The sequence below is a fragment of the Miscanthus floridulus genome, chromosome 11 (assembly GCF_019320115.1).
Source record: "Miscanthus floridulus cultivar M001 chromosome 11, ASM1932011v1, whole genome shotgun sequence".
Lineage (NCBI taxonomy): Eukaryota > Viridiplantae > Streptophyta > Magnoliopsida > Poales > Poaceae > Miscanthus > Miscanthus floridulus.
The window spans coordinates 99,845,728-99,873,269 of NC_089590.1; the positions used below are offsets into that span (position 1 = coordinate 99,845,728).

The following is a 27,542-nucleotide window of genomic DNA, read 5'->3' on the forward strand; positions in this document are numbered from 1 at the left end:
GTAACTAAATAGAGACAAATTGTACTACAGGGGTCTAGATAGGGGATTATGCAGGCAACAAGACCCTAAACAAGTCAAACGAACTCCTGGTTATTCATTTTCATTTCTGGTTCAAGTACGGTACAATTTAGTTCTGTCACGGTTACAAAGTACCAGGATCGGAAAAACCCAACTATTCCTTATCCACCTCTGAGAAAGGCAGTATGCTACATATCCATGATGAATGCCCCCTTAAAATGCTCCAAATGATCTTCAGGTTCCAAGTTCCAATCAAAACAAACTTGTGTGTGAATCGCATTGTGACTGCAAAATACCTTCTTAGAACATTGGGGGCCAATCTACTGGGCACCCATTTTATCGTCCCCAATATTGGCACTAAAAAATTATGCCCAAAAAATTACAGCAATATATTTAGAAATTTGTTCCAAATATAATTGAAGTGTAAAAATCGATGCTGGAGAATGTGGCTAATCTTCCTCCATTGGCACTTGTGGTATGTCCCACTTGTCTTCCTCGATTGGCTTGGTAATGACGGAGATAGGTGATAGTAAGAAAACATGTTAAGGAAATAACAGACTTCAATCAAAATACCAGTTGCATTAATTGAAACATTTTTTTTTGTTCAGTTAATATAGTATATGTATGAAAGCTAAAGATTATAACAAGCTGCACTGCAAGGATATAAGTCTGCAAATTCGTATCTTTTTCACCCCTGTTGCAGCTCCCTCGAAGTTCCCTTCGAATTTCTGGAGTAACCTGTTTAGAGGGTTCATGTTTCAAGCATTAGCACATGTCAGATAACCAAGAAAATCCAGTAAATGGTGCTTTGATATTCATGAGTATGTAAAGTGGCATACCAAATAGTGTTTCTGGTGATCCAACAAACGTGCAAGTTTCTCCTTATCCTTTTTCTCTAACTCATTCTTGTATCTGTCACGAAGTTTTTAGTGTAAAATACATGACCAAAGCAGTGAAAGAGTGAGCAAGGAGACTTGGTAAATGTACACCAGCAATCAATTCAGTGATGAGCTCATAACTACAACAATGAGGCTTGGGCCTCGAACAATAAAGAACATGTTCAAACCATATCAGTATATAACCACACTTTCAACAAGAAAAATTTCATGAATAGCGGAACGCTAACAATGTTAGGTCCGGATTTCCCGGAGCTCGCGTGAAGGTGATCCAGGAGGCAATAGTGATCCCATCCTCGGTCTGGGGCGCCGGTGGGTCCCGGCGTCCACACCCTGCTCTCGACGTCCAGTCGTCGGCAGCCACCCGCAAATCGACGGTTAGTCGTTCCGGCGCCGTCGACCATAGATTTCCCGCTAGGAGTGCGCCGCTTAGGAACCCTAGGGTTTGGGATCGTGTTTGGGTGCGAGCCTACTCCGTGTACGCCGCACACCCTTTCTTCCCCTCGAATCGAAGCCATGGCCGCGATTGGGAGTGGATCACCGGTTGACCCGGATGCCAGCGTCGCTGACCTGTTGCAGAACCTCAACCTAACGGTGGAAGAGGGGGATGTCGCAGAGTTCAGTGATGATGAAGATGTTGATGCCTCGCCGGTGGTGGAGTGGGCACTGTTTGGCAAGGTACTTTCGCCGGCGGTAGTTCATCCTACCACAATTTTTCGGGCTATGAAACCTGCCTGAGGAAATCACTATGGTCTAAAGATCAGATCAATAGGGGAGAAGCAGGACAACCTTTTCGTTGCGGAGTTTAACCTGCAACAGGATATGGAGCGGGCACTCGGCGGCTCGCCGTGGATGGTTGGGCGGCATGCCCTACTGTTACAGGCCTATGATGAGTCAGTTAGGCCATCAGAGATCAAGTTTGACTGCATGGATATCTGGATTCGCATTTTGAATCTCCCGCTAGGCTGGATGAACCGTCACCGTGGTGAACGTGCCATGGGTCTGGTCGGAGCAGTGAAGAAAATGGACGTGGACAGAGACGGGAAAGCCAGCGGCGCCTTTCTACGTGCCCGTGTGGCAATTGAGATAGCTAAACCCTTGAGAAGGGGTGTGTTACTGAAGACAAAGCGTGAGGCAGAACCGGAATGGTTTGAGTTGCAATATGAAAAGCTTCCTTTCTATTGCCTATCATGCGGCATCATGGGTCACTCGGAGCTGGAGTGTGATAAGCCGGTGATACGCAGCTCGTCGGGTAAGCTTCCATATGATATTAAGCTCCATGCTCCGGAGGTGGTGAAGAAGAAAGTTCAGAGTTTTACTGAAGCCGCTGCAGAGTCGTTTGGCAGTGGTTCTTCGGCTGCCTCAAAACAATCTCGGAGCTCGATGCCTAGATCGGATCCCAAGAATGGAGCTGGTAGGGATGATGAGGAGGAAGTCCTTTCTCCTCTGAAGAACCCTCCAGTGAAGTCGGACGGTGGTTCTATGGGGGCAGCAGTGGCCAGCCGCGAATTGTTCCCGAGCAAGAACAAGGATGACTTTCAGATAGCGCTGCGGAAGAGGAAAGAGAAGGGTTCGGTCCTCAGCCCGTCTGTGACGCCGGATCTCAACGTCCCGGCTCCGGAATCAGCAGCTTTAGTCCAGGCGGGACTGGTCACAGAGAGAGTGAACCAACTGGGTAAGAGTGGTGGAGAGGTGGATGCTAGGCTGCGAGCGGCAGCCCCCGCCAGGCACAATGAAACTACTAAGTTTGAACTGCCGGGGCCTGGGGCGGTCCGAGGTAGTTCAAGAAGTGTGTAGCCTTGTGCGGCTACACCGCCCCATGATGGTGTTTCTATCGGAAACACGACAGTTCTCTAATGATGTTCAAGGTTTGAGGAGTTTGGGCTTCTCTAATGGTGTGGGGGTTGGCAGCTTTGGCCGTGGTGGGGGTCTCGCCCTGCTGTGATCTGATGAGATCTGTGTGAAGTTGCAGTCATATGACAAGCTTCATATAGATGTAATGGTGGTTGACCCGGTCTCGAACGCCGAACACTGGAGATTTACCGGATTTTACGGTGAGTCCAGAAGAGAGCTTCGATATCGGAGCTGGTAACTCATGGAGTTTTTGAGCATCCAAAGTAATGCTCCTTGGCTATGTGCCGGGGATTTCAACGAGATACTTGAAGCTGGAGAGCAGTTTGGTGGGGTGCAGCGACCGGAAAGGCAGATGGATGGATTCCGGGACGCTGTGTCATCGTGTGATTTCTTTGATCTTGGTTTTTCTGGGCTTCCCTATACCTGGGACAACCGGCAGCACGGCTCTCACAACATTAAGGTTCGGTTGGACAGAGCCTTTGCGAATGCACCCTTTGCAGATCGGTACAAGGAAATCAAGGTCTCCCATGTTCAGACAACCGAATCCAATCACTGCTGTTTATTGATTGATTGTAATCACTCCAAGAGGAGCAGAGGCAGGCGGAGGAGGATGTTCAGATATGAAAACATGTGGAGAAGGGAACCTTCCTACGTAAGCTTAGTGAAGGATACTTGGGGGGACCCGAGCGCTATCCATGATATGCAACAACTACACTGCTCGTTGGGGAGAATGCGTTCATCCTTTCTGGAGTGGGATCAGTCGGTCTTCGGTTCAGTCAAGAAGGAGATGGCTAAACTGCGCCAAGAACTGGAAACTGAAAGGCGATACTCTCTCTTTTCTGGCCCGACGAGGCGGGAAAGACAGATCATGGTGTGGATGTCCGAACTCTTAGCAAGGGAGGAAATTATGGCGAAGCAACGTGCACGGACAAACTGGCTGAAAGAGGGTGATCAGAACACCAAATTTTTCCAAGCACGTGCGCGGGAACGTACCAAAATCAACCACATCTCGGCACTGCGTGCTCCAAATGGTGATCTGGTGACTGAACAAGCGGAGTTGGAGGCCATGGCTTCAACTTTCTATGGAGATTTGTTTACAGCCCAGCCGGTGTTAGAGCCAGATGGGATCCTGGCCCATGTGCCACCACGGGTAACTAGTGCGATGAAATGATGAATGAATCACTGGAAAACCCCTATACAGGCCAAGAAGTGGAGAGGGCGCTGTTCATGATGGGAGCCAATAAAGCCCCCGGTCCTGATGGTTTCACTGCGGACTTCTATCAAACCCACTGGGAGACAGTTGGCCCGAGTGTTAAAAATGCAGTTCTGAATTTTCTCAACAGTGGGCAGCTACCGGAGGCCACTAATCAAACAACGATTGTTCTGATTCCCAAGGTAAAGCACCCGCAGGACCTCAAGAATTTCAGACCGATTTCGTTGTGCAATGTGAGTTATAAGCTATGTTCTAAAGCGCTGGCCAACAGACTTCGCTCTTTTCTAGATGAGATTATTTCTGCAGAACAGAACGCCTTTGTTCCCGGTCGTCTAATTACAGAAAATGTGCTGGTAGCCTTGAATGCACCCATTATCTCAAGAGGAAGAAAGGGAAATCAGGTGCGTGTGCGATCAAGTTAGACATGGCGAAGGCCTATGACCGAGTGGAATGGAATTATCTTCAAGGCATAATGTTGAGATTGGGTTTCACAGAGAGTTTTGTCCATACTGTCATGAGATGTGTCACCTCGGTCTCTTTTACAGACCCGTTCAGGCCATCGAGGGGTATCCGTCAGGGGGACCCAATATTCCCGTACCTCTTCTTACTGTGCGCTGAAGGACTCTCCAGCCTTCTGCGGTCAGTTGGCCCGGTACACCTATCCAGGGGTGTGCGGGTTGGGATTCATGCACCATGGATTTCACATCTCTTGTTCGCTGACGATTGCATAGTGTTCTCTGAAGCCTCACAGAGGGGCACCGAGTGGCTGCATGATATATTGGAGACGTATAGCAGGGGCTCGGGGCAGATGGTCAACAGGGACAAGTCAGCGGTCTTTTTCAGTGCTAATTGTGATGATAATTGCAAGCAAGAGGTGAGATCAATCCTTCATATTGATACAGAAGCTCTCGCGGAAAAATACTTGGGCCTTCCCACTGCCTTAGGGCGGGCGACGAAGGACACCTTTGAATTCATGCCGACCAGGATCAGAAACCTGGTGGGGACTTGGAGTGGCCGTGAAGCAAGTTGTGTAGGGAGGGAGGTGCTTCTTAAATCTGTTGCTCAAGCTGTACCAACCTACCCTATGAGCTGCTTCTTGATCCCGAAGGATACGTGTCGCAAAATGAAATCAGTGATCGCGAATTATTGGTGGGGCAGCTCAGCGGATAGCAGATGCATACATTGGCAATGCTGGGAGCTCCTGACAAAACCCAAAATTGCTGGTGGCATGGGTTTCAGAGATCTGAGACTCTTTAACCTGGCCATGTTGGGTAAACAAGGGTGGCGGCTAATCCAAAACCCTGATTCTTTGTGTGCTCGTGTTTTGAAGGGCAGGTACTTCCATGATTCTGACTTCTTTCATGCCACGAGGAAGAAGCACTCAAGTCATACGTGGCGGGCTATTTTGGAGGGCAGGAGAGTCCTGTCCATGGGTCTTCTGCGCCGAATTGGTGATGGAACAACGACAAGTGTTTGGAATGATCGATGGCAACCCAACCATTTTGGCGGGAAGCCGATCACCACTCCAGCCTCGCTGCTAGTTGAGACGGTGTCGGATCTACTAACTACAAGTGGAGCATGAAATTCGGCACTGATCAAGCAACTTTTCTTTGATGTTGACACCCACGCCATTCTGAGTTTGCCAACCAGAGGCGCTGGGGATGACAGTTGGGCTTGGGAACTGGAGAGACATGGTACTTACTCAGTGAGATCGGCATATCGTCTGTTGCTTGATGATCAGTGGCGGCAGCTAGAGCCGGGCCATGCTTCCCCCTCTGGTGATGCTACTTGGGATAGAATCTGGAAGCTTTGTGTGCCACCCAAAGTCCGGGTGTTCTGGTGGAGGGTGCTTAACAATTTCCTTCCAGCTAAGGAGATATTGAATCAAAGACATATAGAACCAGTGCCTAACTGCGATGTTTGTGGAGAAGAGGAGTCTGTTAAGCATGTCCTACTCAACTGTACAGTGGCAAAGTTATTCTGGAACCACACAAAGGTGCTTTCAGGCATCAAAATTCCACCCCTGCATCCTCTTACTTGGGCTCATGATTTGCTTGATCCCAACCTGTTCCCGCCTAGAGATGCAGCGGTGATTTTATGTGGTATGTGGTCCTTGTGGATGGCGAGAAATGACAGACGCCATGATCGGGTGCCGCTGCCGGTGAGAATTACAGTTCAATGGGCTGTAGACATATAGCCTTTGACCTCTGGCAAATAGTACACCCAGAAAGAGAGAAGGCCGCAGCAGCTACTCTGAAGCGCTGGGAGAGACCGGCTCCGGGCTGGACTAAGTGCAATGTGGATGCGGCATTCTATGATGATGATCGTTCAGCAGCAACCGGTGTTATCCTTCGGGATTCAGATGGGAGGACATGTGGTGGCACAGCTAAATGGTCTGAGCATTGTATGAGTGCACTAGCTGCTGAAGTTCGGGCATGCTGTGACGGCCTGTAATTCGCGCGTGAATAGGGCATTCGGCGAATTTGTTTGGAGACAGATTGCCAAGTACTTGTTAACTTGTGGGTCAATCGATCACACCAGAATTCGGAGATTTCGCCTCTCATCGGACAGCTAGAAGACCTTAGCCGGAGCTTTGAGAATTTTAGTCTTTGCTTCATTAGTAGAACATGTAATAATTTAGCTCATGCTTGTGCTCGGCTGGTGTCCCGTAATTCTCAGGTGGTGGAGTGGCCTATAACCCCACCTGAACTTAGGGACATCATAAACCGTGATTGTAATCCTGATCATGATTAATGAAGCTCCGGTTTCCCTCCACACAAAAAAACAAGAAAAATTTCGGGGCAACTACTTTGTTCCAGAGAATACAAAAACGTGCAAATGATGGGAGAGAGAATTCAAAGAGAACTTTTCATATTTGAAGCATGAAAGTTATTTTGCAGCATGTCACAAATAAAAGGATTATGTGTTTCGAATCAAAGAAAACATGCTTCAAAGTCTACACATCCATAACTAACCTTTCCACAAATGCAAGCAGTGATTGATGCCATATAACAGGCATGATCCTCTCATCATCAAGAAAACGCATGAAATGAGCAAGCACTGCATCAAGCGCGCGGTATGGCAAAGCATATTTCTTGTCTAGAAATAGCTTGATGAAGTAACTGCAAGAGAGATTAGGTTACATCATTCTCAAGGTGACAAGAACTACTAATACAGTATATTCATACGACTAGAACTACTGTGAACTTTCTGCGTCATACACATTTTAAAAGCTGTAATAAAGATGTCAGATGCTATGTCAACACATTATGTGGGTAGCTAAACAAAAATTTCATTATAGATAACCGATAGTTTCTGATGAAAAGTTTGCATGTTTAGCAAAACAATCTCTGGACAAAAGGATGTGGTAATATTAATAATCAATGCAGAGAGAATAGAAGAAGTTGGTTGTGGCTCACACACCTTGTAGTACCACAGTACTCCATCTCTGATAGTTTTACTAGAGCTACACTGCATCAAAATGCACAGTAGAAGATAAGACACTAACTCACAATCTTGGAAATGAATCCTACAGTATTAATATTCAGCTGACCTTGCATGGAGAAATGGAATGGAAACTTTCTGGATAATACTCCCAATAATCACTGCTTCACGGAGGGTGCAATTCCTTTCCTGTGATTAGGATAAGCTTAGAAGTGGACAAGAAAAGGGGAAAGCTATGTACAATTTGTGCGTCAAGACTAAAATATGACGACAGGAAAAATGGACAAAAGGTGCCTCAATCAAAAACATAATATGTGGGAAGAAGAAACAGCTATCAATCTATCTTTGAATTTTTCAAAACGATATGCTTTACATCTAACTCCTTTCAATAGCAAATCATCAGGGAATGCTATTCGCAAGAATATTAACAACATTATGTAACCATAAAAGAGATGCAACCATTCACCATCAGAACAAAGATTTGAGATATCAGAACAAAGGAAACGGATAGGCCCTATGTTCAATTAAATGCTGATCTCTGAAGAGAACAATTACCCGACAGAGTGGCAGCAAAATTCCCTTGTTAAATGCCGCAGGCTTATAAAGGGCCTTTTTCAGCGACTGGTAGAGTGCAAAATGCAGCCTCTTGTTCTTCCTTATGTCATTACGAACACGAGGGAGCAAAATGGCTTCATAGAACCGCTCAGCATTCTTTGTGTTCATGTTCGAAGAGAAGAGGCGTGTTGCTTGATACACGGCATTAGGAGACCAATTCTCTGGCTCCGTTAGCTGCACAACATCTGCCCAGCACTCCAGTGATGGTATGCGCTTGAAGGCTTTTGGAATCTTCCCACTCGTGTACCGGCTTAAGAACTTCCCAACCCTACAAATGAAAAATTCAGTACTGCATAGAAATATGCAATGCTTATTCACATTACAGAAAGTAAGAAAGAGGAAAGTCCCATACTCTTTATAAAGCTCAATAATGCTGTTGTCCAATTTTACACGAGGTCGTCCTTCTGTTCAAGTAAATACAGCAATCAGGAATTGTCCGACCAACAATTGCTGTCTATCAGCATTCAACAACACATTTAACTCGACTCATACCAAAATTGCAGTTAAAGCTATTTCAAAATAGCTCATGGTTTGGTGAACGGACTGCAATTCCAATTACGGGATATAACAGTTAAGAGAGCATACGCACCAGTTGCGACCTCGGCGTCCTTCTCCATGATCTTCTGGAGGATGATATCACCAAGGGTGCGCTCGGCAGCTTTGTCCTTTGACATGAAGGCAGCGAGGGCCCGCTCGTCCTCCTCGTTTATCTCCACCTACCAACGCCACAAAGCCAGCGAATTCGCATCTCGGTCACAAGCTCAGCCAGCGGAAATAAATTAACCAGCCATTCTTAGTCTTGCAAGCCACGCACCTCGCCGCCGTCGTACTCGCTCAGCGCGTCGAACCCGTCGAACTCGTCGACATCGTCCTCCTCCTCCTCGCCATCCACGGTGGGGACGGGGAACGAGGACGACGTGGAGGGCCCCGCGGCGGCCTCGGCGGCAGAGGGCCGCTGCTCGTCGCTGGAGTCGTCGGCGCGCATCTCCTCCTGCTGCTGCTTGCGCGCCTCGCGGAGGATCTTGGCGCTGAGGGAGGGCGGGATGGACGCCTCCTCGTCCTCCTGGTGCTGCTTGGCGGCGACCGAGCGGCGGCGCTTCGAGGCATCGGCGACCGCGTCGGCATCGGCTCCCAGCGGGAGGCGGTGCTTCGCCGGCTTCTCGGAGCCGGACTTGCGCTTCTTCCCCGCCATGGCTTCGCGGACTCCGGGCTCGTTGCCGGCGGCGCAGGAGGAGGGAAGCGTCGAAGCGGCGGCGGAAGAGCTAAAACCCTAGTGGAGTCCGGCCGAGCGCGCGCGGTTTGTTCCTGGTTTTTTTTTTTTTTTTTTTTTTTTTTTTTTTTTTTTTACAACAGCTTTTGTTCCTGGTTAGGAATGGGCATGGCCAAGACAAGCCGAGCCGATCGCTCCCTGGTGCGCACGAATCCGTCGTCTCGCACCAATGGCCGCTGGTACGACACGGGCCGGGCCTCGTGAGACCCAAGACAAGTATACTTTCGGCTCAATATTTTTGCAATCCACTAATCGCTGAGAGATATTTATCTATATCTCTATCTCTTCTTCTACACCTAAAAAAGCATTATTATGCGAACTGATCATAGATCAGTTGGTTAGGTTTTTTTATAGTAGAACCTACCCACTCAGGGTAAGTCCTCGACTTAGCACAGGAGGTGACGTCCCCGTCGACAACGAGGTGCCTGTGCTGACTTCTTGAATCTTAAGATCTGCCGGCTCAGTCCTTTGGGATGCTCATAGGGGTAGAGTCTACGTATGTGTGTTTGAAGGTATGTTTAATGGTCACTTCTAAGCTAGATTTAAAGGCTATCCGGAAAAAAAGAGAAACAAAAAACTTTTGAAAAAAGGCTCTTTGTGCGTTCTAGGAGATAATATAAAAATAAGTTCTTTGTGCGTTCTAGGAGAGAATATAAAAATAAAGGTCACCTTGCATGTCTGTATACCTTTACTATGCCATCAAGTTCTCTCTCCGGGTGCACGAAACTTTTTTTTAACTCCAAAAACTATATGTTCAATGTTCACGGGGTGGCGGGTGCTTGGGCATGCTATTGCTAATATCTACACGCGGGCAACTTTTGTGTTTGGGATCTTCTTGGGTTAGGGGAAAAGAAGCACACCAATAATAAATAATAATGAAGGCAAGGGGTGAAAATGCAAAAAGGAGCCCCGGACTCCCCCAATCTCACCCAAATATGTGTCCCATCCCTTCCGTTGCGCCCAATCACAGGAACGGTAGCTTTTCCGTTCCCTATACACCCCTGCTTTATTTTTTATTGATTCCAAACATTTATTACACCCCTGCATTTTTTTATTGGTTGCAAACATTTATTTAAAAAACAAGTTTTTATATGAGGTTTGGTTCGGTGTGTTAATTTTTCTTTTGCCACCCTCAAAATTATCAAAGCTTGTAAAAATCCATCTAATTTTCTTTAGAGACCAATAAGAGATGATTTTTTTTAAATAGATTTAAATAAATTTAACATGAGTTATGACTTTTCTTTTCATGGATCTCGGAATAAATGTTACAGAAACACTCGGTCTTATCAAAATCCAAGCCGTCCTGTAGTAGCTCGAGTTCACCACTAAAACGAAAAGTAAGACATAGGGAAGGGTGAAACTATAACAAGACAAGATGCCAACTTCAAGGTCTAAACCAACGTCACTTCTTGCTATAAAAGAGACTCCCAGAGTCCCTGTGTTCGGCTGGGAAAGAAGCCGGCTTGTTTGACTTATTTTTTTCAGCCGGAACAGTTTTTTTCTCTCACAACATTCCAGCATGATCAGTGTTTTTCCCTGCATGAACAGTAAAATAATCCATATCGGTCGAACACTTCCTGTCGCTTCACGCCTTCATCCATCTCTCCACACCCTCTCTCTCTCCCCCGTCTCTCTCTTGTCTGCTGGTAGTAGTTGTTTGGTTCGTCTAACTATACTCCCTGCCATATTGTACGTTCGGATGCTAATTAAAAAAACTAAATATGAGCTAATTATAAAACTAATTACATAGATACATACTAATTTATGAGACGAATATACTCTGCCTAATTAATTATGGTAGTTTATAGTGTAGTATATCATGGTGGATCACGCCTTCAACCATCTCTTCACCCCTCTCTTCCACCGCCCCTCTCCACCCCTCCCTCCCAGAGCCACTCGTATGCTGGTAGTAGTTGTTAGTCTCTGTCACGTCGCACGTTTGGATGTTAATTAGGAAAACTAAATATAAGTTAATTATAAAATTAATTACATAGATAGAGACTAAATTGTGAGGCGAATCTATTAAGCCTAATTAATTATAGTAGTCTATATGGTGGATTGTCGGGGAACTTCTACGTTCCTTAGATTTAACATCGTATATAGTATTGTAATATAGTCTTCCATCATCAGTGTTATCCTGCTAGTTACTATGCCTGAACGTGTGTGGATCGTCGAGAAACTTCTACAATCCTCCAATTCGAGGTTGAGACCAACATCACTTTTCTATAAAAACCTAGTTGCTTCACCATCTTAGTATCTCACCTTGCTCTTCTTCCTTCTCTTCCTCCAAAACCGCAGAGCCTGCTTTAGAGCACGAGAGGGGCCAAATATCCACCCATATGCAGTAATCTTCCTCCAAAACTCCAAAGCCTGCCAGCACAAGAGAGGCCAATCCCGCCACCGCTCCGTGCCGCCTGCCGCGTGCATACCTCCTCGGTCATGGCGGAGACAGCAAGGGCCATTAACCGTGTGCTAGCTCCCACGAAAATGATGGTGTGGTACTGAAGCCGAACAGCGGGAGCGACGCAGTGCCGGACTCCAAGCCCCTTGACGCTGGTGTCCTATCACCGGCTGCTACCTTTGCTCCACTAGCGGCGGCTGGCACCGGGGAGGAGGTGTCGGGACCGGAGGGCGGCAATCCCATGTCGACAGCTCCGGTGACGCCAGCCGAGTGTGAGCTGCAAGATGCTCCGGCGGACTGGCGTTCCTGTGTAAACAGTATGAGAGAGTACTAACACCTAGTAGTACTTGAAATGGGTTATTCACATAGAGTAACAGGTAGTTGTACTTGAGGCCGTTTATGCACATTAGTACTCCCTCCGTCTAGAAAAGAATGCAATTCTAGTACAGTATCATAGTTTAGCATCCTAAGTTTGATCAATTATAGATAAAAAGTATTGATATTTATGATATCAAATAAATATTATTAGTGTATTTTCATAATAAATTGTTTGAGCCATAACTATAAATAGTTTTTACTTAAAATTTGGTCAAACGTAAACCACTTATGCTGGCACGTAACCCGAAGTTATATTTTTTTCTGGATGGGGGGAGTAGCCTCCTTAATCTCAAGGGCGGAGGGTAGTGGAGGCTAAACTAGGCCTCCGCCCCCTTGGTTGACAAAAGTTTAATGGCCTATAGACCTATAGTAGCTGAACTGTATATATCTACAATATGTCACTATGATTTGATACTGAAATGAAAAATTTGGCCCCCTCTTGCTGGTGAGCCATGCTCCGCCACTGCTTAATCTGTTTTGATCGCATCCTTAATCTGTTGAACTGTTAATGTTTTGATCGATGTATTGGTCATGCAGTACTAATAGCATCCTTAATCTGTTGAACTGTTCATGTTTTGATCGATCTATTGGTCGTGCAGTACTAGTAGCTAGCATCCTTGATCTGTTGAACTGGATCTATGGTTTAAGTGTATACGTTTACATATCTGCATCTATTTCTTGAAGGGGAACTAATGAAGTGGTGTTGATTCCATCTTGATACATGTTACATGTATGCAATGGCCTACGAGATACTTTATTTGGTTATTCATTCTCAACAATACATGTTGCAGTGGCCTACGAGATACTTTATTTTACGGTGGCAGCTCGGGACACAAGCCGGCAGCAGCGAGCAGCCTGGTAGAACCTAGGAGCCGTTTGTTTCGACGTTTTCACCCCGTGAGCGTGATCCGTTCACAGCGTAAATGGGTAACGTAAGTTTCTGTTTGGGATGTCCAGCCCTAACGTATTAGGGCGTGAAACGATCCGGCCCCTGTCACGAACATGATGAGGAAGGCTATGAAGACTGGTTGAGTGGGCTTGGCCCAGATAGGAGTAGGGGCTCGACCCAGTGGTGTAAGTCAGTGACCGGCTGAACCAATATAACAGAAACCCAAACTATTCCCCAACGTCCTCCGTTCCAATTCCCGCTCTGTTCTTGCTGATTCCTACCCCGGATTTCCCTTTCCCTGTCCTGTTCCTTTCAAGATCGTGACATGTTCCCAGTTTCCCACCCCCCACCGAGCGGTAACTGCTCCCGTCAATTTATCACGCGTTGCTCTGCCAACCAAAAGGCATGTATCCCTTCCGCTGCAACGATTGGTGCGGGATTTGGTTGCATTACCGTTGGCGTTGCCAGCACCAGACCAAACAGCACCCTAGTCCTAAAATCAAAAGGTTAATCACAACACTACCGAAAAGCTGTAATTGTTTGGTTGGTTTGGGAAATACGGTGATCCATCATCTTGTTCCTAACATTTTTGCTCGGTTTGAGGAATGGATCAGCAGGGTCCATCAAGTACAAGGTCTTTTTTCATCTTTGCCTGCGGAGGAACTCCCTCATTTCAGGGTGAAACTCCCCTCGTACAATCAGTCTCATTCTCTTAGAGTCCTCCCAGAGCAAGTACCCATTATCCCTTGCATAATCACAGCATTGTTCAAACCATTCCTGCATGAGGAAGTAGAATTAAATACACTGCCAGTATACCAGAAAAGTAAGCGAGTAGTATATGTTTGCCAGATACCCTTTGGGCAGATGCATGGTAAAGATATGTGTTTACCTTGCTAGGAAAATCTTCGTACAGATGTGATGGAATCATCTCAACCCTGTTGCGGTCAGTTTCCCACAGCCTAATCTGAATATATGAGCATCGAATTACTAATGTACTGTATAATAATAAAGCATAGTAAGTGTTGAATGGTCACGGTTCTTACCTGATCTGTGACATTCTCCGGGACTACGGGTATCTTGTCAGCAACACGAGGGTGAGCATTTTGTCTAAGAAATGAAATTATCTGAAAAACAAGAAGATAACCAGTCTTGTTAAAACAAGATGCAAGCTAGATCTTAAATGTACGACTGGTTTTACAGATACCCTACAACTGCCTTTTCATGACAAGAAAAAGAATAGAAACTAAGCTGGTGGACAAAATCCGTTACTGAAACTCACACTATGTCTAACAAAGAAACTGTAAATTCTGATAGGTAATGCATAACGGATTTTAACATACTACCCACACTGTCTATGACTCGCCAGTTTGGTTGACAGTCTCCGCAATAAACCTATATGTGTCAATACTTTTAATAACAAATATACCTATACATTTTCCTCATTTCACATGAATACAATCTACCATACTTTGATGCATATAGTGGCCACAGTTTTAGAAGATCGGCTGTGCACGTTTTAAGATTACAAGTAAACGGAGGTTGTATTACAGAGATGTACCTGCTCAGCAGTTATTCCATTCTCAAAAGCACCATAGATACTTTCTTTTGTAACAGCTCCTACGATGAGGTTTGGAAGTTGATACTCCACCCTTGAAAGAAAACACAAAGTGAACACTGAATACTTTTCTTTCAGAATAAATGAGCGCGTCAACAAAGATAAAAATATTGGCATCACACAAAGTAATATCACAGCACTAATCACGTCAAATTGCCAATATAATGAAACCTAAGAACAAATCCTGTCAACTAAACTCATTCAAAACCATGTTTTCAGTTTCAAATCTTGGAGTCTCTAATCAACCTCAGTAGTAGGATACAAAAGTCAATTTCACCTTGCCATGTTCGTTGCAAAGCTAGCACAAGGTGGCAAAGCACCATCTGGACACAATACAGTCAAAAGTGCACAGCTGACAACAATACTTTCAGATGCAGGTGGTTCAAACAGCAAGATCTGCAAGACACCCACAGCAACACAACTCCAAAGTGTTACCACCTCCAAGAAATGTCTACAGATGGCTTACTTAAGTAATTCAAGAGTTTGCCTAATTACACTAGAAGCTTAACCTATGCAGTCTAATTTATGAAAGCCAAAAAAAAAAAAAATCTAAACAGGCATCTATCTGGAACTCACAACAGTGGTGACCACTGAGCAATCTAGTAGTAATGTCAGATTAGGGCGTACCCAGTGCAGAGAGCTCCCGCTCTGTGCGGGGTCTGGGGAAGGGTGTCAGTGGCAAGCCTTACCCTCGCCTGTGCAATGCGATGAGACCGCGACTCGAACCCGGGACCTTCCGGTCACAGGCGGTAAGACTCTACCGCTTGCACCAGGCCCGCCCTTCTAGTAATGTCAGATTAACTGAATTAAAATATACTGACATAACAGCCAGGTAATCGAACTTTGGTACAGAGCCCACAGAGTTATGACACATTAGTTGCCCTCTTTGCATGCGACATATAGCATGTAGCACATTAATAAACAGAAGAATGTAGTTCTCTGACAGGAGCTAGCGAGCTATATGCTGACTGCTATGATACCATAGCATTAATTAAAAAACAGTCATAAGATACTCATGTACCTTGAAAAAAGGCGTAGAATTTCACAGTGTAGTTTGGAGGTAGAGTATGCATACATTCGAAAGTTTGTCTCCACAACCACAAATCCCTGCGACAACAATACCAATATCAACTCTGAGATTAAACACACTACATGTTTTATAATCATGATCACTGCTTGCTTATAGGGGACAAGTTGTTTGAGGTTACAGAGAAGATTTGGAAAAACATAAATAATTGCAGAAGCAAGGAATGTAAATGTTATGCAACCTCTTTGTTAGATGACGAATCTGACAAGCTTGCTGAGAGATTAGTAGCCAGTTGGGTAGGAATGAACCAGCGATCCGTTCGACCCTGAAATTCAAAACTTGCTATTATCATCAGAAAGATGGTCGGGGCAAAAGAACAAAAGATAAAATTTCTACCTGCTGCTGTTTGACTAGTCCCAATTCTGCAAGATCCCTGATGGCAATCCTTTGGACATCAGTCAGAGTATTCAAGCTATAAGCCTGAAACATGCACAAAGCAGAAAGAATGCATGGCCATGAATTTCTCAACCAACATACCAGGCACAGACTTCGACGTAAGATGCAGGTTAATTTCATTTATTAGATGCAGACTGCAGTGCCTTTAAATTTTTTTCAAGTATTCTTAATCAGACATGCAAGCTTGATGTTCCTACCATGTAAAATATCCTGGAATAGTTACAGCTTCTTCAAGATGCTCATCTGATATCACTTATGAGAACTTCATTTTTCCTATTCATGCATTGTGTTGCCAAAGGACAAGTTGCTATGAATATAGGAGCTTTCACAGACATCACCATATTGGCAAGAAAATTGTGTACAGCTACTTGCTTAACATGATGTTCTGAAAGTAGTATCACTTTACCGCTCCCAATTTATGAAAGCTAAGTTCCAAGAGAAATGATATCAGCTCCGTAGGGTCCACTCCACGTTCCTATTCGATAACACAAATAATCAGCAAAAGAGTTTAACACAAAGTCACCAACGTAAATCAACAGAAATATTACAAGGATATGCCACCAATACCTCTGCAGATGAAATGTATTCTCTCATTATGTACCAAAGTTGTGCATTTGTTTCCATCAGCTGATAGCATAGAAAATATTAAGAGGCAAAGACGGAAATCTGTCGGTTAACGTATTAGCTGAGAACAGAGAACTAACAAGAAATTGGAAGCCATTCTCAGTTAACTTTGAAGCTTCACCATCCCTGCAAGCACACCAAATCAGGAAATCATATCATCAAAATTATCGCTTATATCAGTCGATCAAAAATATATAGCGAAGCTGGTCAACATACAGCAACAAATCAAAATATGATTTAAATGTTGTACATGGTTGGTGATATCAGACACGATTTACAAATATCTTGATTATTTTAACCAAAAAAAAAACATTCAGCTGAACTGAATCATTTCTAGGATAATCAGTTAATCAACTAACAGCATTTGTTGTCAGCCCCCATCAACTTGAATTTACTACTCCCTCCTTTCCAAATTATAAGATGTTTTGGCTTTTTTAGATACATTGCTTTTACTGAGTATCTAGACATAGTGTATATCTATTTTTTTTTAGATTCGAGGATGTCCCCATTTCCATTCACTGAATGGAAATACAAGCATTTGAGAGTTTGAAGAAGAAATAAGAAAAGAGTCAAGACAGAGCACAGACATGCGCTTAACCTCCAGCGCAAGAGGGATCTACCCAGATACCAGACTGCGCTTGACCTCCAGCGCAAGAGGAAACTTAAGCAAAACAGAAAAGACATAAAAAAACAGACTCTCTTGAAGAGCTAAGACTTTCCTAGCCAGAACTTGCACCCAACAGTTTAATGAAGATAAGCGGACAGAAAAGAAGCCAAAAGCAGACAGCACCCCTTGAAAGAACAGGGCCGAAGACAACGCTAGCTTGATTAGTGTATATCTAAGTGCATAGCAAAAACTATGTATCTAAAAAAGCCAAAATGTCTTATAATTTGGAATGGAGGGAGTAGTTACTGCTTACTGTTTAGTGTATGTATTACCATGTAGAATTCTAGAGAATGCCACAGGATATATTATCCAACTGTACTACAAGAAATAAAGAGTTGCAGCAACTTGGCAATTCATTATTCTTCAAACAATATTTGACTATCACTAATTTATAAGAAACTAACCTAACTGTCAAGACAAGGGAACTAGATGGAACCTTGAACTCAGGAGACCACGCTGAAATGTCTTCATCATGGAGGAGCTAAAACTTGTCCCTTTTTCGACTTGAGATGAATTGATCAATTGCAACAAGAAGCACTATAATCCCAACACGAAATAGAAAAATGATATATATATATATATATATATATATGCCAACACAGGATTCAAAGAGGAAAACAAGAAGACGGTGAAGATACTATAAAGAAAAGTAAAAAACAGGGAGGCATGGTAAACACGTCCTGAGCTAAGCTTTGGCATCCTAACCTCCCATTGATCAAGAGCATAGGATTCCAGATCTGCTGGTGTGGGCAATCGACCAGTGACACTTAATGGTAAAGGTTCCCTTGGTAAACTTCCACTGCAATAAAAGTAAAAAGGAAAAGAAATGTAAAAGTCATATGATCAACTGATTAATGTGCTCCACAAATAGAACTCAGAACAAAAACATTAAATATCACCAGCTTGACATATATCATGCTACATTATTTTCGTAGAATAAGAAGGTTGAACATCACCAGCTTGAGCTATGCCATGTTAGATTGTTTCTTTAAATAAACAAATAGTATGAACAGTATCACCATTACGCAACAATTTTCATTTCATGTACAAAATGGTACTTTCTACACTTCTTCAATACAATCATCTGTAGGAGTGAATTATTTTCTTCCTCAAAAAACACCATATGGGTAAGTTTTTTTCCCAATTGATATTGATACAAGCAGGGCACAGGGTAGTTTTATAAGGCAGAATAATCATTCCGCACTTGGTATATACATAACATAGAGACTGGGGAGCACATCAGTGATGCTGTGTTGCTGATGCCATCATAGCAGCTCCAAGTTTGAGAAAGGATGGCCCATGTGATTTTGAAACAAAGAAAAGAGTAGTTGAGAAAATCATAGAACAACAACAACAAAGCCTTTAGTCCCAAGCAAGTTGGGGTAGGCGGTTGAGAAAATCATACCCATCAACCAAATACTTCTGCATGTTTCCCTGGAACTTCTGATTCATCTTGTAGCTCACGTCCCGTCGTCTACATATGCATACCGAAACCATGAGAGCTAGGAAGTGATTAATTTATCATGCACCAGCAAGCTTGCAGTGCTAAGCACAGCAGTCAGTCATTGTAGCAGCAAAAGCTAATAATAAGTTACAGGATTCTCAAAGAAGTACACAATAAAGAGTCAATTGCTATGATTAATCAATCATTACAAATTCTCGCTTCTCCACCTTAAATAAAATAGTATGGATATTTCAAAAACAAGCATTCAAACTAAGCCATGTGCCATGTATACAAGCGTACCATTCACCTTCACATGTTAGAAGTATATTTCACAAGACATTTTTTTCAAGAAATACAAGACAATCTCTTTCAGCCAAAGTAAAGAAAAATGTAAATCTATAAGTGTGATTGCTCAACAACCCTAATCAGCACCCAATTTTTTGCATCCAAACTCCAAAGACATGGCCATCTCATGATGATAATTTAGCAACACAGCCATCAAATTTCCTGTGATTACTGGTCATTTCATCATGAACATGTAAAAGGTTGGCTGACTAAATAAATAAAGGAGGTGTCAAAACCTAATAGCTTGCTACAACCACACATGGTGTCAAACATGCACAGCTTATGTTAAGGCTAGTGGACTGGCACTGGCCAGAGCTATTAGTTCCGCAGCACAGCAGATTAGGATTATTTTGTTCAAGTTTGTTAGCAGATAAGATTAGTTACTATTTGTTACTTGCATGCCTAACAACCTACTAACAAGTAACAAATCGTATCCATGCAAGTAACTAATCTTATCTGCTAACATACTTGAACAAACTAATCCTAATCTGCTGTGCCGCGGAACTAATAGTCCTGGCCAGTCCCAGCCCACTAGCCATAACAGCTGAAATGCAAATTATTGCTTGCTCTGAACAACAAATGCATTACTGATTGCCATAGGGCAAAACAATTTTGGTAAAATTTTAGCATTGGTAACTGTTAAAAACTAAGCTCCCATGAATGCATAAAAAAGTTAACACTACTGAGATGAAATTGATTCATTAATAGCTGATCTACTCCAGGTCAGTTACAGTCTGCTGATACTTCAAGCTATAAATACCCAGAATTTCATGGAGATGGATGATTTCTTACCTGTCGCGCACTTCGACAAAGACCCTGAGTTGGAGAAGCTTATCAATGGCAACCTTGTGCTTGGAAGCATATTCATTTAGCACCCACTCTTCCATTGCTGCAGCGGTCACCGGTGCCAGCACATACAACATCTGCAGTGCATACTTCTTTGCCAGTGGGGGAAGTGACCTGTGAACTTAACTGAATCAAGATGAGGAAAGCAAGAACGAATAATGCACTACAAAAAATTGTGGATTCTGGACCTGAGTACCGCCTCACAGATAAAGGCTGAGTCATAGAGCATATCGAGCTTGCCCGCAGGAAGAGCAGCCACCATATCCATGAAGTTCCGTGCCACCACCATTACCTGCGGCATCTTCGAAGCGCTGGTGGAGAACAGAGGGCTGGGTTCCAAATCTTCGTTACTTCAAAATTGACTCCTTCGAAATTGCATACAACCAATAACTTTTTTTGCAAAAGAAATTAGGGTGGGGATGCTTTGCACAGCGGGTAGGGAAGGGTGTACCAGGAGGATGGTCGTCGCTGATGAAGTGCCCAAAAAAAGGGAGGCGCTGCTCACACCAGAGACAGAACCAGGATTTTGACCCAGGGTAGTCCTAGCAAAATTTACTGTATGCAGTTGAGTATAATCTAAATTCACAATTCGGTAATACGTATACGATACTTGTAAGAAATTCGGCATACAGACATGCGACTGTCAAAAGCACGATACACATTTAAAAGGTCCCGTTGGTATCTTAAATTCAACAAAATAAGTTACAGAACACGGTGTAAATAGTTCTAAGATAAAACGATCATTTACATGCTTCATGCCTCTACTATGTGACAACTATTGCAGTGTGTAGGTAAGCTGACACGAGATTAAGCCCAATATGAAGTGAACTAGAAACTGGCATGACATTGCAATGAATTTAACTCTCCACCGAATATGCTCAGTACTGCTCTATTTAAGAAATTGACAAAATAGCAACGTTATAGCAAATAGCATGCCCATTGCCTAGTTAAAATGCCAAATATGTTCAGTGCTCACCACTGAATAAGACGAGACGAGAAGGTGCTACAGTCTGCAAAGGGATGTCCACAGCGGCTGAATCCCTAGAACGTCGGGCCGGGCAGAGCGGGGAGCGGGGCACGGCGGGCGACCGGGTCCCGGAGCAGGGGAGGAGGAGCAGAAGACGGGGCACAGCAGCACGGCGCACAGAGGAGCGGAGGATAGTGGGCGGTGGCGGCGCAAAGCGAGGCGAGGCGAGCCGCTAGTACGAAGCCAGCCTGCCAGAGTCAAGGCCTCGCGGTCGCGGGTGTTGAATCTCAGTCTCACGCCTGGGGAGGGCAGCGGTGGGACTGGGCAGGGCGGTGGCAGCGCTCGCGGCTGGGGAGGGGAGCGACGGCGCGAGCGACGGGGGACTGGGGAGACGGGAGAGCGCGGGCCGTCGTGGCAACGGGGAAGGGAAAACCGGAAAACTTCCGGTGCGACCCGTCGGCACCCTGCCTTCCGCCGACTACAGAAGCGAGCAGCCCACGAGGAGAGTGCGGCGGCTCACGCGGAGGCAGCTTCGAGCGCCGGCCCACGTGAGGGAGCTTCGAGCGCGTAGCCACTCCACGCTGAGCCCAGTTCCAGGTATTGCGTTTTTCCTCATTTTTTTCTATTTCCTTTTTCCTTTCCTTTTTTCTTTTATTTTTTATTTATATTTGTATTTTTACTTACTGACTTTTTTTTATTTTCTGATTTTTATTTTTATTTTACTTTAAATTTTCCACTGATGACGGCTCTCCTAGGCTTCCTTCGTCTGGGATCCCTGGGGAACTAGACATTTACGTTGAAATCTCCATGAGAAACACGCGTGAGACTTGCTTTTGCCTAAGATTCATGCCATGTTTCCTATGTGACGATCGCAACTTTACATCAGATGACTTTAAGATTCAGTCTCGTACTAGGTAAAAAGACATACCTCTACAAACACAACTTAATCGGCACTATTTCCCATGCTACGCACTCAACTCGCTAGCGATAACATCTTAGGGTTAGGGCATGGCCAACGTAAACCAATAGAAGTAGTGATTCCAGTTTAAAGTTTTGCACCATGTCGACATGAAGTGTTGAGGCATTCTAAACCCCCCAACGCAACGTGCTATTGTCACTTTCCTCTTCTTTTTTTGCCAACGCCCACCTCAACCATTGCCTCCCCCTTCTTAACAGGTGAAGCAACCGCAACTTTTGCAGGGAGCTATGACGGACCACCAAACCACTGTTCGAATTTATATGGACGATCCATGCTAATGTGGAGGTTGAGGTATGTGGACACGGTGTTGTGATGGGGATGCTCTTAAGCGTTCCTCTCCTTCAAAAACTTAGAGGGAGACCACCAAGAGTAAGAGGGCCATTTAAGTAATTCAAAGAGAGAGAAAAGGCGCACACGCACACAAGATGAGAACGAAAATCTCACTTGGACGGTGCCGACACGATCATTTTTGTTCACTCGAGTCACTGCGTCATGTCTTTACCCATCTACCCATCATAACACATCATTGCCCATGTTAACGTCAAGCCGTGGGCCGTGGCAGGAAGAATCTCCGGGCCTGTTCGCTCAGTATTTTTCTCTCACAACAAAACAGCTTCAGCCGGCTTTAGTACATCCGTCCACGTCTAGGAATCAAACACACGATAACCTTCAAAAAAAAAAATCATCAAACACACGATCAAAGCAAACGAAACACAAAGACATCCATCCTCCCGAGACAAAGTATACAAGCAGAACCGTAGAAGACTACAAGTAGAACCCAATGCGGTGCCGGACGTGACGGCGAGGCGTCGACTATACCAGGACCAAGCACCAACGTTTATTTACACCCGTCCCCGTCGGCCGTCGGAAACTCCCCACCCCCGCATTTTCTCCGCGTTTTGTCAAGGTCAACGTCACGCCTCGCCCGCCATCCTTTCCCACCCCACTCTCTCTCCCTGTCTTTCTCTGCAGTCTGCACGGCGGGGCTCCACTCATCCACCACCACCCCACGTCAAACCAAACCCGGCCGCGGAGAACGCTAGCTTCTAGCTACCCGCCCGGTCTCCGCTTCTCCCGCACGCGCAGGCTGCTGCCGCCTCCATCCTGCGACCGCCGCTTGCCCGCTTCGTTCGCGGAACAAAAAAGTGAGCCGGACCGACCGACGACCCAGCCGAGCCCACGACAGGGGGGCGCTGCTGGGCTGTCGGAGCCGCGCAGGTCTTGCTCCGGTCAGCCACGGCGGCATCGGCATCGGCATGGCGGGGCGCATGGTGCGGAGCTGCGTGCAGACGGCTCTCAAGGCGGCCAACTCCGTCGTGGGGCTCGCCGGCATGGCCGTCATCCTCTACGCGCTCTGGATGCTCCGCGCCTGGTACAGGGAGGTCGCCGACCTCCACCTCCACCAACGCCTCCCGGTCCCCTGGTCAGCAACCGCTTCTCCCAATCTCCCTCCCTCCCCCCTCATCCTCCTCCTTCCTGCTTGTGGGCAGATCTCGGCCTCCGTTTCTGTCTCCGCTCGCGCGCGCGCTCTAGGAGTCATCAAGGTCTTAGATTTGCAGCTGTTGTTGCCCGCAACTTCGCTGTTCTTGATTTCTTCTCCCAACCTGTCCTTCGCTTCGTGAAATGCGTTTGCTTTCAGGCCGAATTCGTAGCAAACTGTATTTACCGTACTGTTCCATCGGACCTTTTTCATTAGAATTAGACGTAGTTCCGCGACCAATCGACGATGCCGTGCAAGAATGAGAGATTAGAAGCGCTGGCGTACAACACGAAGCTACCCAGCCACCGCCGAAAGCGCTTTTTAATTCTCCCGTGGCAGTTAAAGGCTACTCGTTTCGGATGGGGTGATGGGCACGGCCTCGTCTCATCATGCCACTATCGCGGCAGATTTGGCTACAGTTAGTGACGCATGACAAGGAAGAAAAACCACTGTCCTATCCTTCTAGTGAACGCTAGTGCTATTCGGTGGGCACGGTGATCGGCTTCCGTGTTGCTGTTTTGGACTTGTGCTTTAGAGAGGATTTTAGGTGGCGGCTGTAACCTGCAATGTGGCGTCAGATCGGGACGCATGATGTGATGCAATGGACGGCCTAACTCAAAAATAGATCCGCAGTTAGTTGATTGGTGGGGCAAGAGCACTGATGAAGAATATACAAAGAATGACGATGCTGATGTTAAACAACCAAATAGTGAGCATGTTTAGCCGTCGCTTTCCTCATCCTAACAACTGTAGTATTAATATTAATCAAATGGCTTTCCTCATCCTAACAACTGTAGTATTAATCAAATGAGCCAAGCGCCCATGCTTTTGCTGCCATTACGAATCTAAAATGTTAGTGCGGCTTGGAACCAATACTCTAAGAATAAGTAGTTAAATCTGATTTTTGAGCACCATGTTGAAAAATTATGCCTTTCAATATTTCAGAGTATATACTGTGGAACCGGTTGTTTTACTGAGAAAAAAAATTACCGGTCATGCAGGTTCATCTACACATTTCTTGGCCTGGGGATCTTTCTGTGCCTGCTGACTTGCTCTGGGCATATTGCTGCTGAATCTGCAAGTGGTCACTGCCTCTCTTGTGTATCCTTTTAGTCGGTAGGTACATGGAGTTCGATGTTGTTTCATATACCAGCCTCCATTGCTTGTGTTTGCTTGCCGATTGCCTATGTTGAATTGCTAGATACATGGAGTTACATGTTATCTGATATACCATACCAGCTGCCATCACTTGGGTTTTGCTTGTTGACTACCCATAGTGAATCAGTGGTTAGAAGCTCCTGCTTGATTATCCAAGGTTTCCGGTTAGGTGCAGAAACTACACTTTTTTTCCTGGGCTATATAATTATCTGGACATAAGATGCCAAAACCCAAAAAGAACTGAATTGAGAGTGAGAGTGCAGGCCTCAAATTGCAGTTACATTCTTTTGAGTTCTATAATGTTTAGTGCAGTGCGACCTCACTATGATATTGGGTCTCTTTTTCCTTAACCCCACACGTAGTACATGGCCATCGTATTTGTGCTTATTATAATGGAAGGCGCAATCACTATGGATGTATTTCTGAATAGCAACTGGGAAGAGGTAAGGAGCTCAGCTGTGAACTTTGATACTTTATGATTTTTTCCTTATATCTGCTATTTTATGTCCTGACAGAGTATTTGATAATTCTCAAAACCTTCAGGATTTCCCCTCTGACCCATCAGGCAAGTTTGAGGATTTCAAGGACTTTGTGAGATCAAATTTTGAGATATGTGAATGGGTAGGCCTCTCAGTGGTGGCTGCTCAGGTTAGATTCTGCTGTATCTCCACTGCAGTAAAAGGCAATTGTTCATTATTGTAGAATTCTACCTTGCATATGACTAGTAAATGTTGTACAAGTTCTTGTGAATGGAGTTAGAAGACACTTGACACTAGTATGTGCAACTTAGTGTGGTGGGGTTTGAACATTCTGCCTTTGAAGAATGCTTAGAAACAAATCGCCTCTAGCATATGCTTTCTTAAGAATGTTAGAAACAACCAAACATGACTGGTGCAATGATTACACCTCATTTGTTTAAAATTGTTAATAATCATTTTTCTAAATGAAATCAGGTGCTGGCATCCTGTTTTGGGGGGATTCAAATTTTGATTGACATATGTTTCTGTTTAATTTGAGTAGCTGCATCATCAAAATTGTACTTTCTGAAGAAAAAACTAGACTTTTGAGCATGAGTGACCCTCTGTTAACATATTCAGTTTTTCAGGTGTTATCAATCATTCTGGGGATGGTACTCAGGACCCTTGGGCCTGACCGTGAGACTGACTATGACAGTGATGATGACACAACTGTACCTGCGAGGCTGCCTCTCTTGAGAAATCAGGCCCAACATGGTTCAGACTATGCTGAACCTAATACATCTCGTAGGAGTGATTCATGGAAATTGCGGATTTTAGACAAGGTAAGATGTTTCCCAACAGGGACTTCCGTTTGCAGCTTATTACATTCTAAATGTGCTCACCGTTAATAAAGCCTTGCGACCTTTCATTTCAGGTCAACAACTAAGATCTTATAATGATCTCATACAACAGACCCTTCAGGAAAGAGTTTTGCTCCTAGGGTTTCGGAAGGACGATAAGATTATACCCTTTTTTTCTTCTTGAGGAGAGATGATTAGCAGAAGCGATAGAATAATCCTTAGTTCTGAATGTCTACTTTGTTTCCTTTGGCGAAAGTTTAGCTTTGTCATATCAAATCTTTAATACCAAATAGGAATATTAAACATAGGCTAATTATAAAACTAATTACATATATTGAGGCTAATTGGCGAAACGAATCTATTAGCAGGTTGTTTGGATATAGGGACTAAAGTTAAGAGGTGTCTCATCGGATGTCACATGGAGTGGCGCATGGGGTATTCGGATACTGATGAAAAAATGAATTACAAAATTCGTCAGTAATCTGCAAGACGAATTTATTAAGTCTAATTAATCCGTCATTAGCACATGTTTATTATAGCACACGTTGTCAAATCATGGACTAATTAGGCTTAAAAAATTCGTCTCGTAAATTAATCTCAATCTATGTATTTAGTTTCGTAATTAGTCTATATTTAATACTCCATGTGTCAAACATCCGATGGGACAGCGACTAAAGTTTAGAAGATGGAACCAAACACTCCCTAAGTCTAATTAGTCCATTAATTGACCGTAAATATTTGCTAATTATGGATTAATTAGGCTTAATAGATTTGTCTCGCTAATTAATCTACTCCTGTGCGATTAGTTTTATAGTTAGCTCATGTTTAGTCCTCCCGGTTAATATCCGAATGTCCGATGTGACACGACTAAAGTTTAGCCCCTGGATCCAGACACAACCAGGTGTTTGGTTCTCTCTTCTAAAATTTAGTTCCTGTCACATCAAATATTTAGACACTAATTTAGAGTATTAAACACAGACTAATTACAAAACTAATTGCATAGATTAAGACTAATTTACGAAACGAATCTATTAAGTCTAGTTAGTCCATGATTTGATAATGTAGTGCTACAGTAAACATATGCTAATGATTGATTAGTTAGGTTTAATAGATTCGTCTCGTAAATTAGTCATGACTTCTATAATTAGTTTTATAATTAGTATTAAATACCCGATGTGACACCTCGTAAACTGTAGGTGGACGGGGACGTTAGATTTCACCTGGAGGTCCAGGGATCGTCAATCCACGCTGCTGCTGCTGCAGTGCAAGGCTGAGAAGCATGAAACTGAACTTTAGTCCTTATTACATCGGATGTTTAGACAATAATTTAGAGTATTAAATATAGAATAATTATAAAACTAACTGCACAGTTTGAGACTAATTTACTAGACAAATCTATTAAACCTAATTAGTCTATAGGCTCTGTTCGCTTCGCTGAAACCAAAACACTGTTCTGACTGATTTGTTGTGAGAAAAACACGGTTCTGGCTGAAAAAACAAGCTGAAAAAGACGAATTATAAGAGAAGGCAACGGGCCTATTTTCAACCACGTGGTGCTACAGTAACTAATCTGCTCGTCTGCTGTCAGATTTCCTATTTGCATCACCTGTCAATGCTGGAGGATGAAAAATGAAATAA

At 44.3% G+C, this 27,542-nt stretch overlaps 3 protein-coding genes across 8 annotated transcripts; 1 reads left to right on the plus strand and 2 right to left on the minus strand.

Moving 5' to 3' along the window:
• Positions 1 to 72: 72 nt before the first annotated feature.
• Positions 73 to 9,362, minus strand: LOC136492831 (bystin-like). 3 transcript variants are annotated; one of them, XM_066488877.1, is made up of 10 exons: positions 8,855 to 9,362; positions 8,630 to 8,756; positions 8,393 to 8,444; positions 7,981 to 8,308; positions 7,535 to 7,614; positions 7,405 to 7,452; positions 6,957 to 7,103; positions 858 to 930; positions 684 to 756; positions 73 to 547 (listed from the first exon to the last, which is right to left on the minus strand). In XM_066488877.1, exons 1-10 carry the CDS (start codon positions 9,230 to 9,232, stop codon positions 468 to 470), a joined length of 1,386 nt encoding a protein of 461 aa, XP_066344974.1. In that variant the 5' UTR covers positions 9,233 to 9,362; the 3' UTR covers positions 73 to 467. The 3 variants fall into 3 exon arrangements, with proteins under 3 accessions (XP_066344974.1, XP_066344975.1, XP_066344973.1); XM_066488878.1 differs by lacking the exon at positions 6,957 to 7,103; XM_066488876.1 differs by having other exon boundaries at positions 7,981 to 8,444.
• A 3,977-nt stretch (positions 9,363 to 13,339) lies between these two features.
• LOC136492833 (general transcription and DNA repair factor IIH subunit TFB2-like) lies at positions 13,340 to 21,432 on the minus strand. Of its 4 annotated transcripts, none has more exons than XM_066488884.1 (17): positions 20,979 to 21,432; positions 20,454 to 20,544; positions 20,191 to 20,331; positions 19,949 to 20,116; positions 18,773 to 18,841; positions 18,073 to 18,166; positions 17,804 to 17,904; positions 16,781 to 16,826; positions 16,644 to 16,703; positions 16,483 to 16,551; positions 16,017 to 16,100; positions 15,862 to 15,945; positions 15,615 to 15,700; positions 14,537 to 14,627; positions 14,022 to 14,102; positions 13,868 to 13,942; positions 13,340 to 13,755 (listed from the first exon to the last, which is right to left on the minus strand). In XM_066488884.1, exons 3-17 carry the CDS (start codon positions 20,301 to 20,303, stop codon positions 13,621 to 13,623), a joined length of 1,356 nt encoding a protein of 451 aa, XP_066344981.1. In that variant the 5' UTR covers positions 20,304 to 20,331; positions 20,454 to 20,544; positions 20,979 to 21,432; the 3' UTR covers positions 13,340 to 13,620. The 4 variants fall into 4 exon arrangements, with proteins under 4 accessions (XP_066344981.1, XP_066344980.1, XP_066344979.1 ...); XM_066488883.1 differs by having other exon boundaries at positions 20,454 to 20,557; XM_066488882.1 differs by having other exon boundaries at positions 20,191 to 20,367; positions 20,979 to 21,431.
• Positions 21,433 to 22,935: 1,503 nt separating this feature from the next.
• Positions 22,936 to 27,495, plus strand: LOC136494210 (tetraspanin-19-like). The gene is made up of 6 exons (XM_066490376.1): positions 22,936 to 23,371; positions 24,430 to 24,529; positions 24,949 to 25,029; positions 25,130 to 25,234; positions 25,692 to 25,886; positions 25,979 to 27,495. The coding sequence occupies exons 1-6, from the start codon at positions 23,205 to 23,207 to the stop codon at positions 25,988 to 25,990; spliced, it is 660 nt and encodes a 219-aa protein (XP_066346473.1). The 5' UTR covers positions 22,936 to 23,204; the 3' UTR covers positions 25,991 to 27,495.
• The last annotated feature ends 47 nt before the right edge of the window (positions 27,496 to 27,542 follow it).

What these genes read in the sequence shown, in the direction of transcription:
- LOC136494210 (XM_066490376.1), top strand. Translation starts at nt 23,205, where the DNA reads ATGGCGGGGCGCATGGTGCGGAGCTGCGTGCAGACGGCTCTCAAGGCG. An exon ending in CAACGCCTCCCGGTCCCCTG is followed by an intron (nt 23,372 to 24,429) that starts GTCAGCAACCGC and finishes CCGGTCATGCAG; the next exon opens with GTTCATCTACACATTTCTTG. An exon ending in GTGGTCACTGCCTCTCTTGT is followed by an intron (nt 24,530 to 24,948) that starts GTATCCTTTTAG and finishes CCCCACACGTAG; the next exon opens with TACATGGCCATCGTATTTGT.
- LOC136492831 (XM_066488876.1), bottom strand. Translation starts at nt 9,232, where the DNA reads ATGGCGGGGAAGAAGCGCAAGTCCGGCTCCGAGAAGCCGGCGAAGCAC. An exon ending in GGACGCCGAGGTCGCAACTG is followed by an intron (nt 8,445 to 8,629) that starts GTGCGTATGCTC and finishes TTACTTGAACAG; the next exon opens with AAGGACGACCTCGTGTAAAA. An exon ending in ATTCCATTTCTCCATGCAAG is followed by an intron (nt 7,453 to 7,534) that starts GTCAGCTGAATA and finishes ATTTTGATGCAG; the next exon opens with TGTAGCTCTAGTAAAACTAT.
- LOC136492833 (XM_066488884.1), bottom strand. Translation starts at nt 20,303, where the DNA reads ATGCCGCAGGTAATGGTGGTGGCACGGAACTTCATGGATATGGTGGCT. An exon ending in CAGAAGTATTTGGTTGATGG is followed by an intron (nt 18,167 to 18,772) that starts GTATGATTTTCT and finishes CTTTTATTGCAG; the next exon opens with TGGAAGTTTACCAAGGGAAC. An exon ending in GACTAGTCAAACAGCAGCAG is followed by an intron (nt 15,946 to 16,016) that starts GTAGAAATTTTA and finishes TTTGAATTTCAG; the next exon opens with GGTCGAACGGATCGCTGGTT.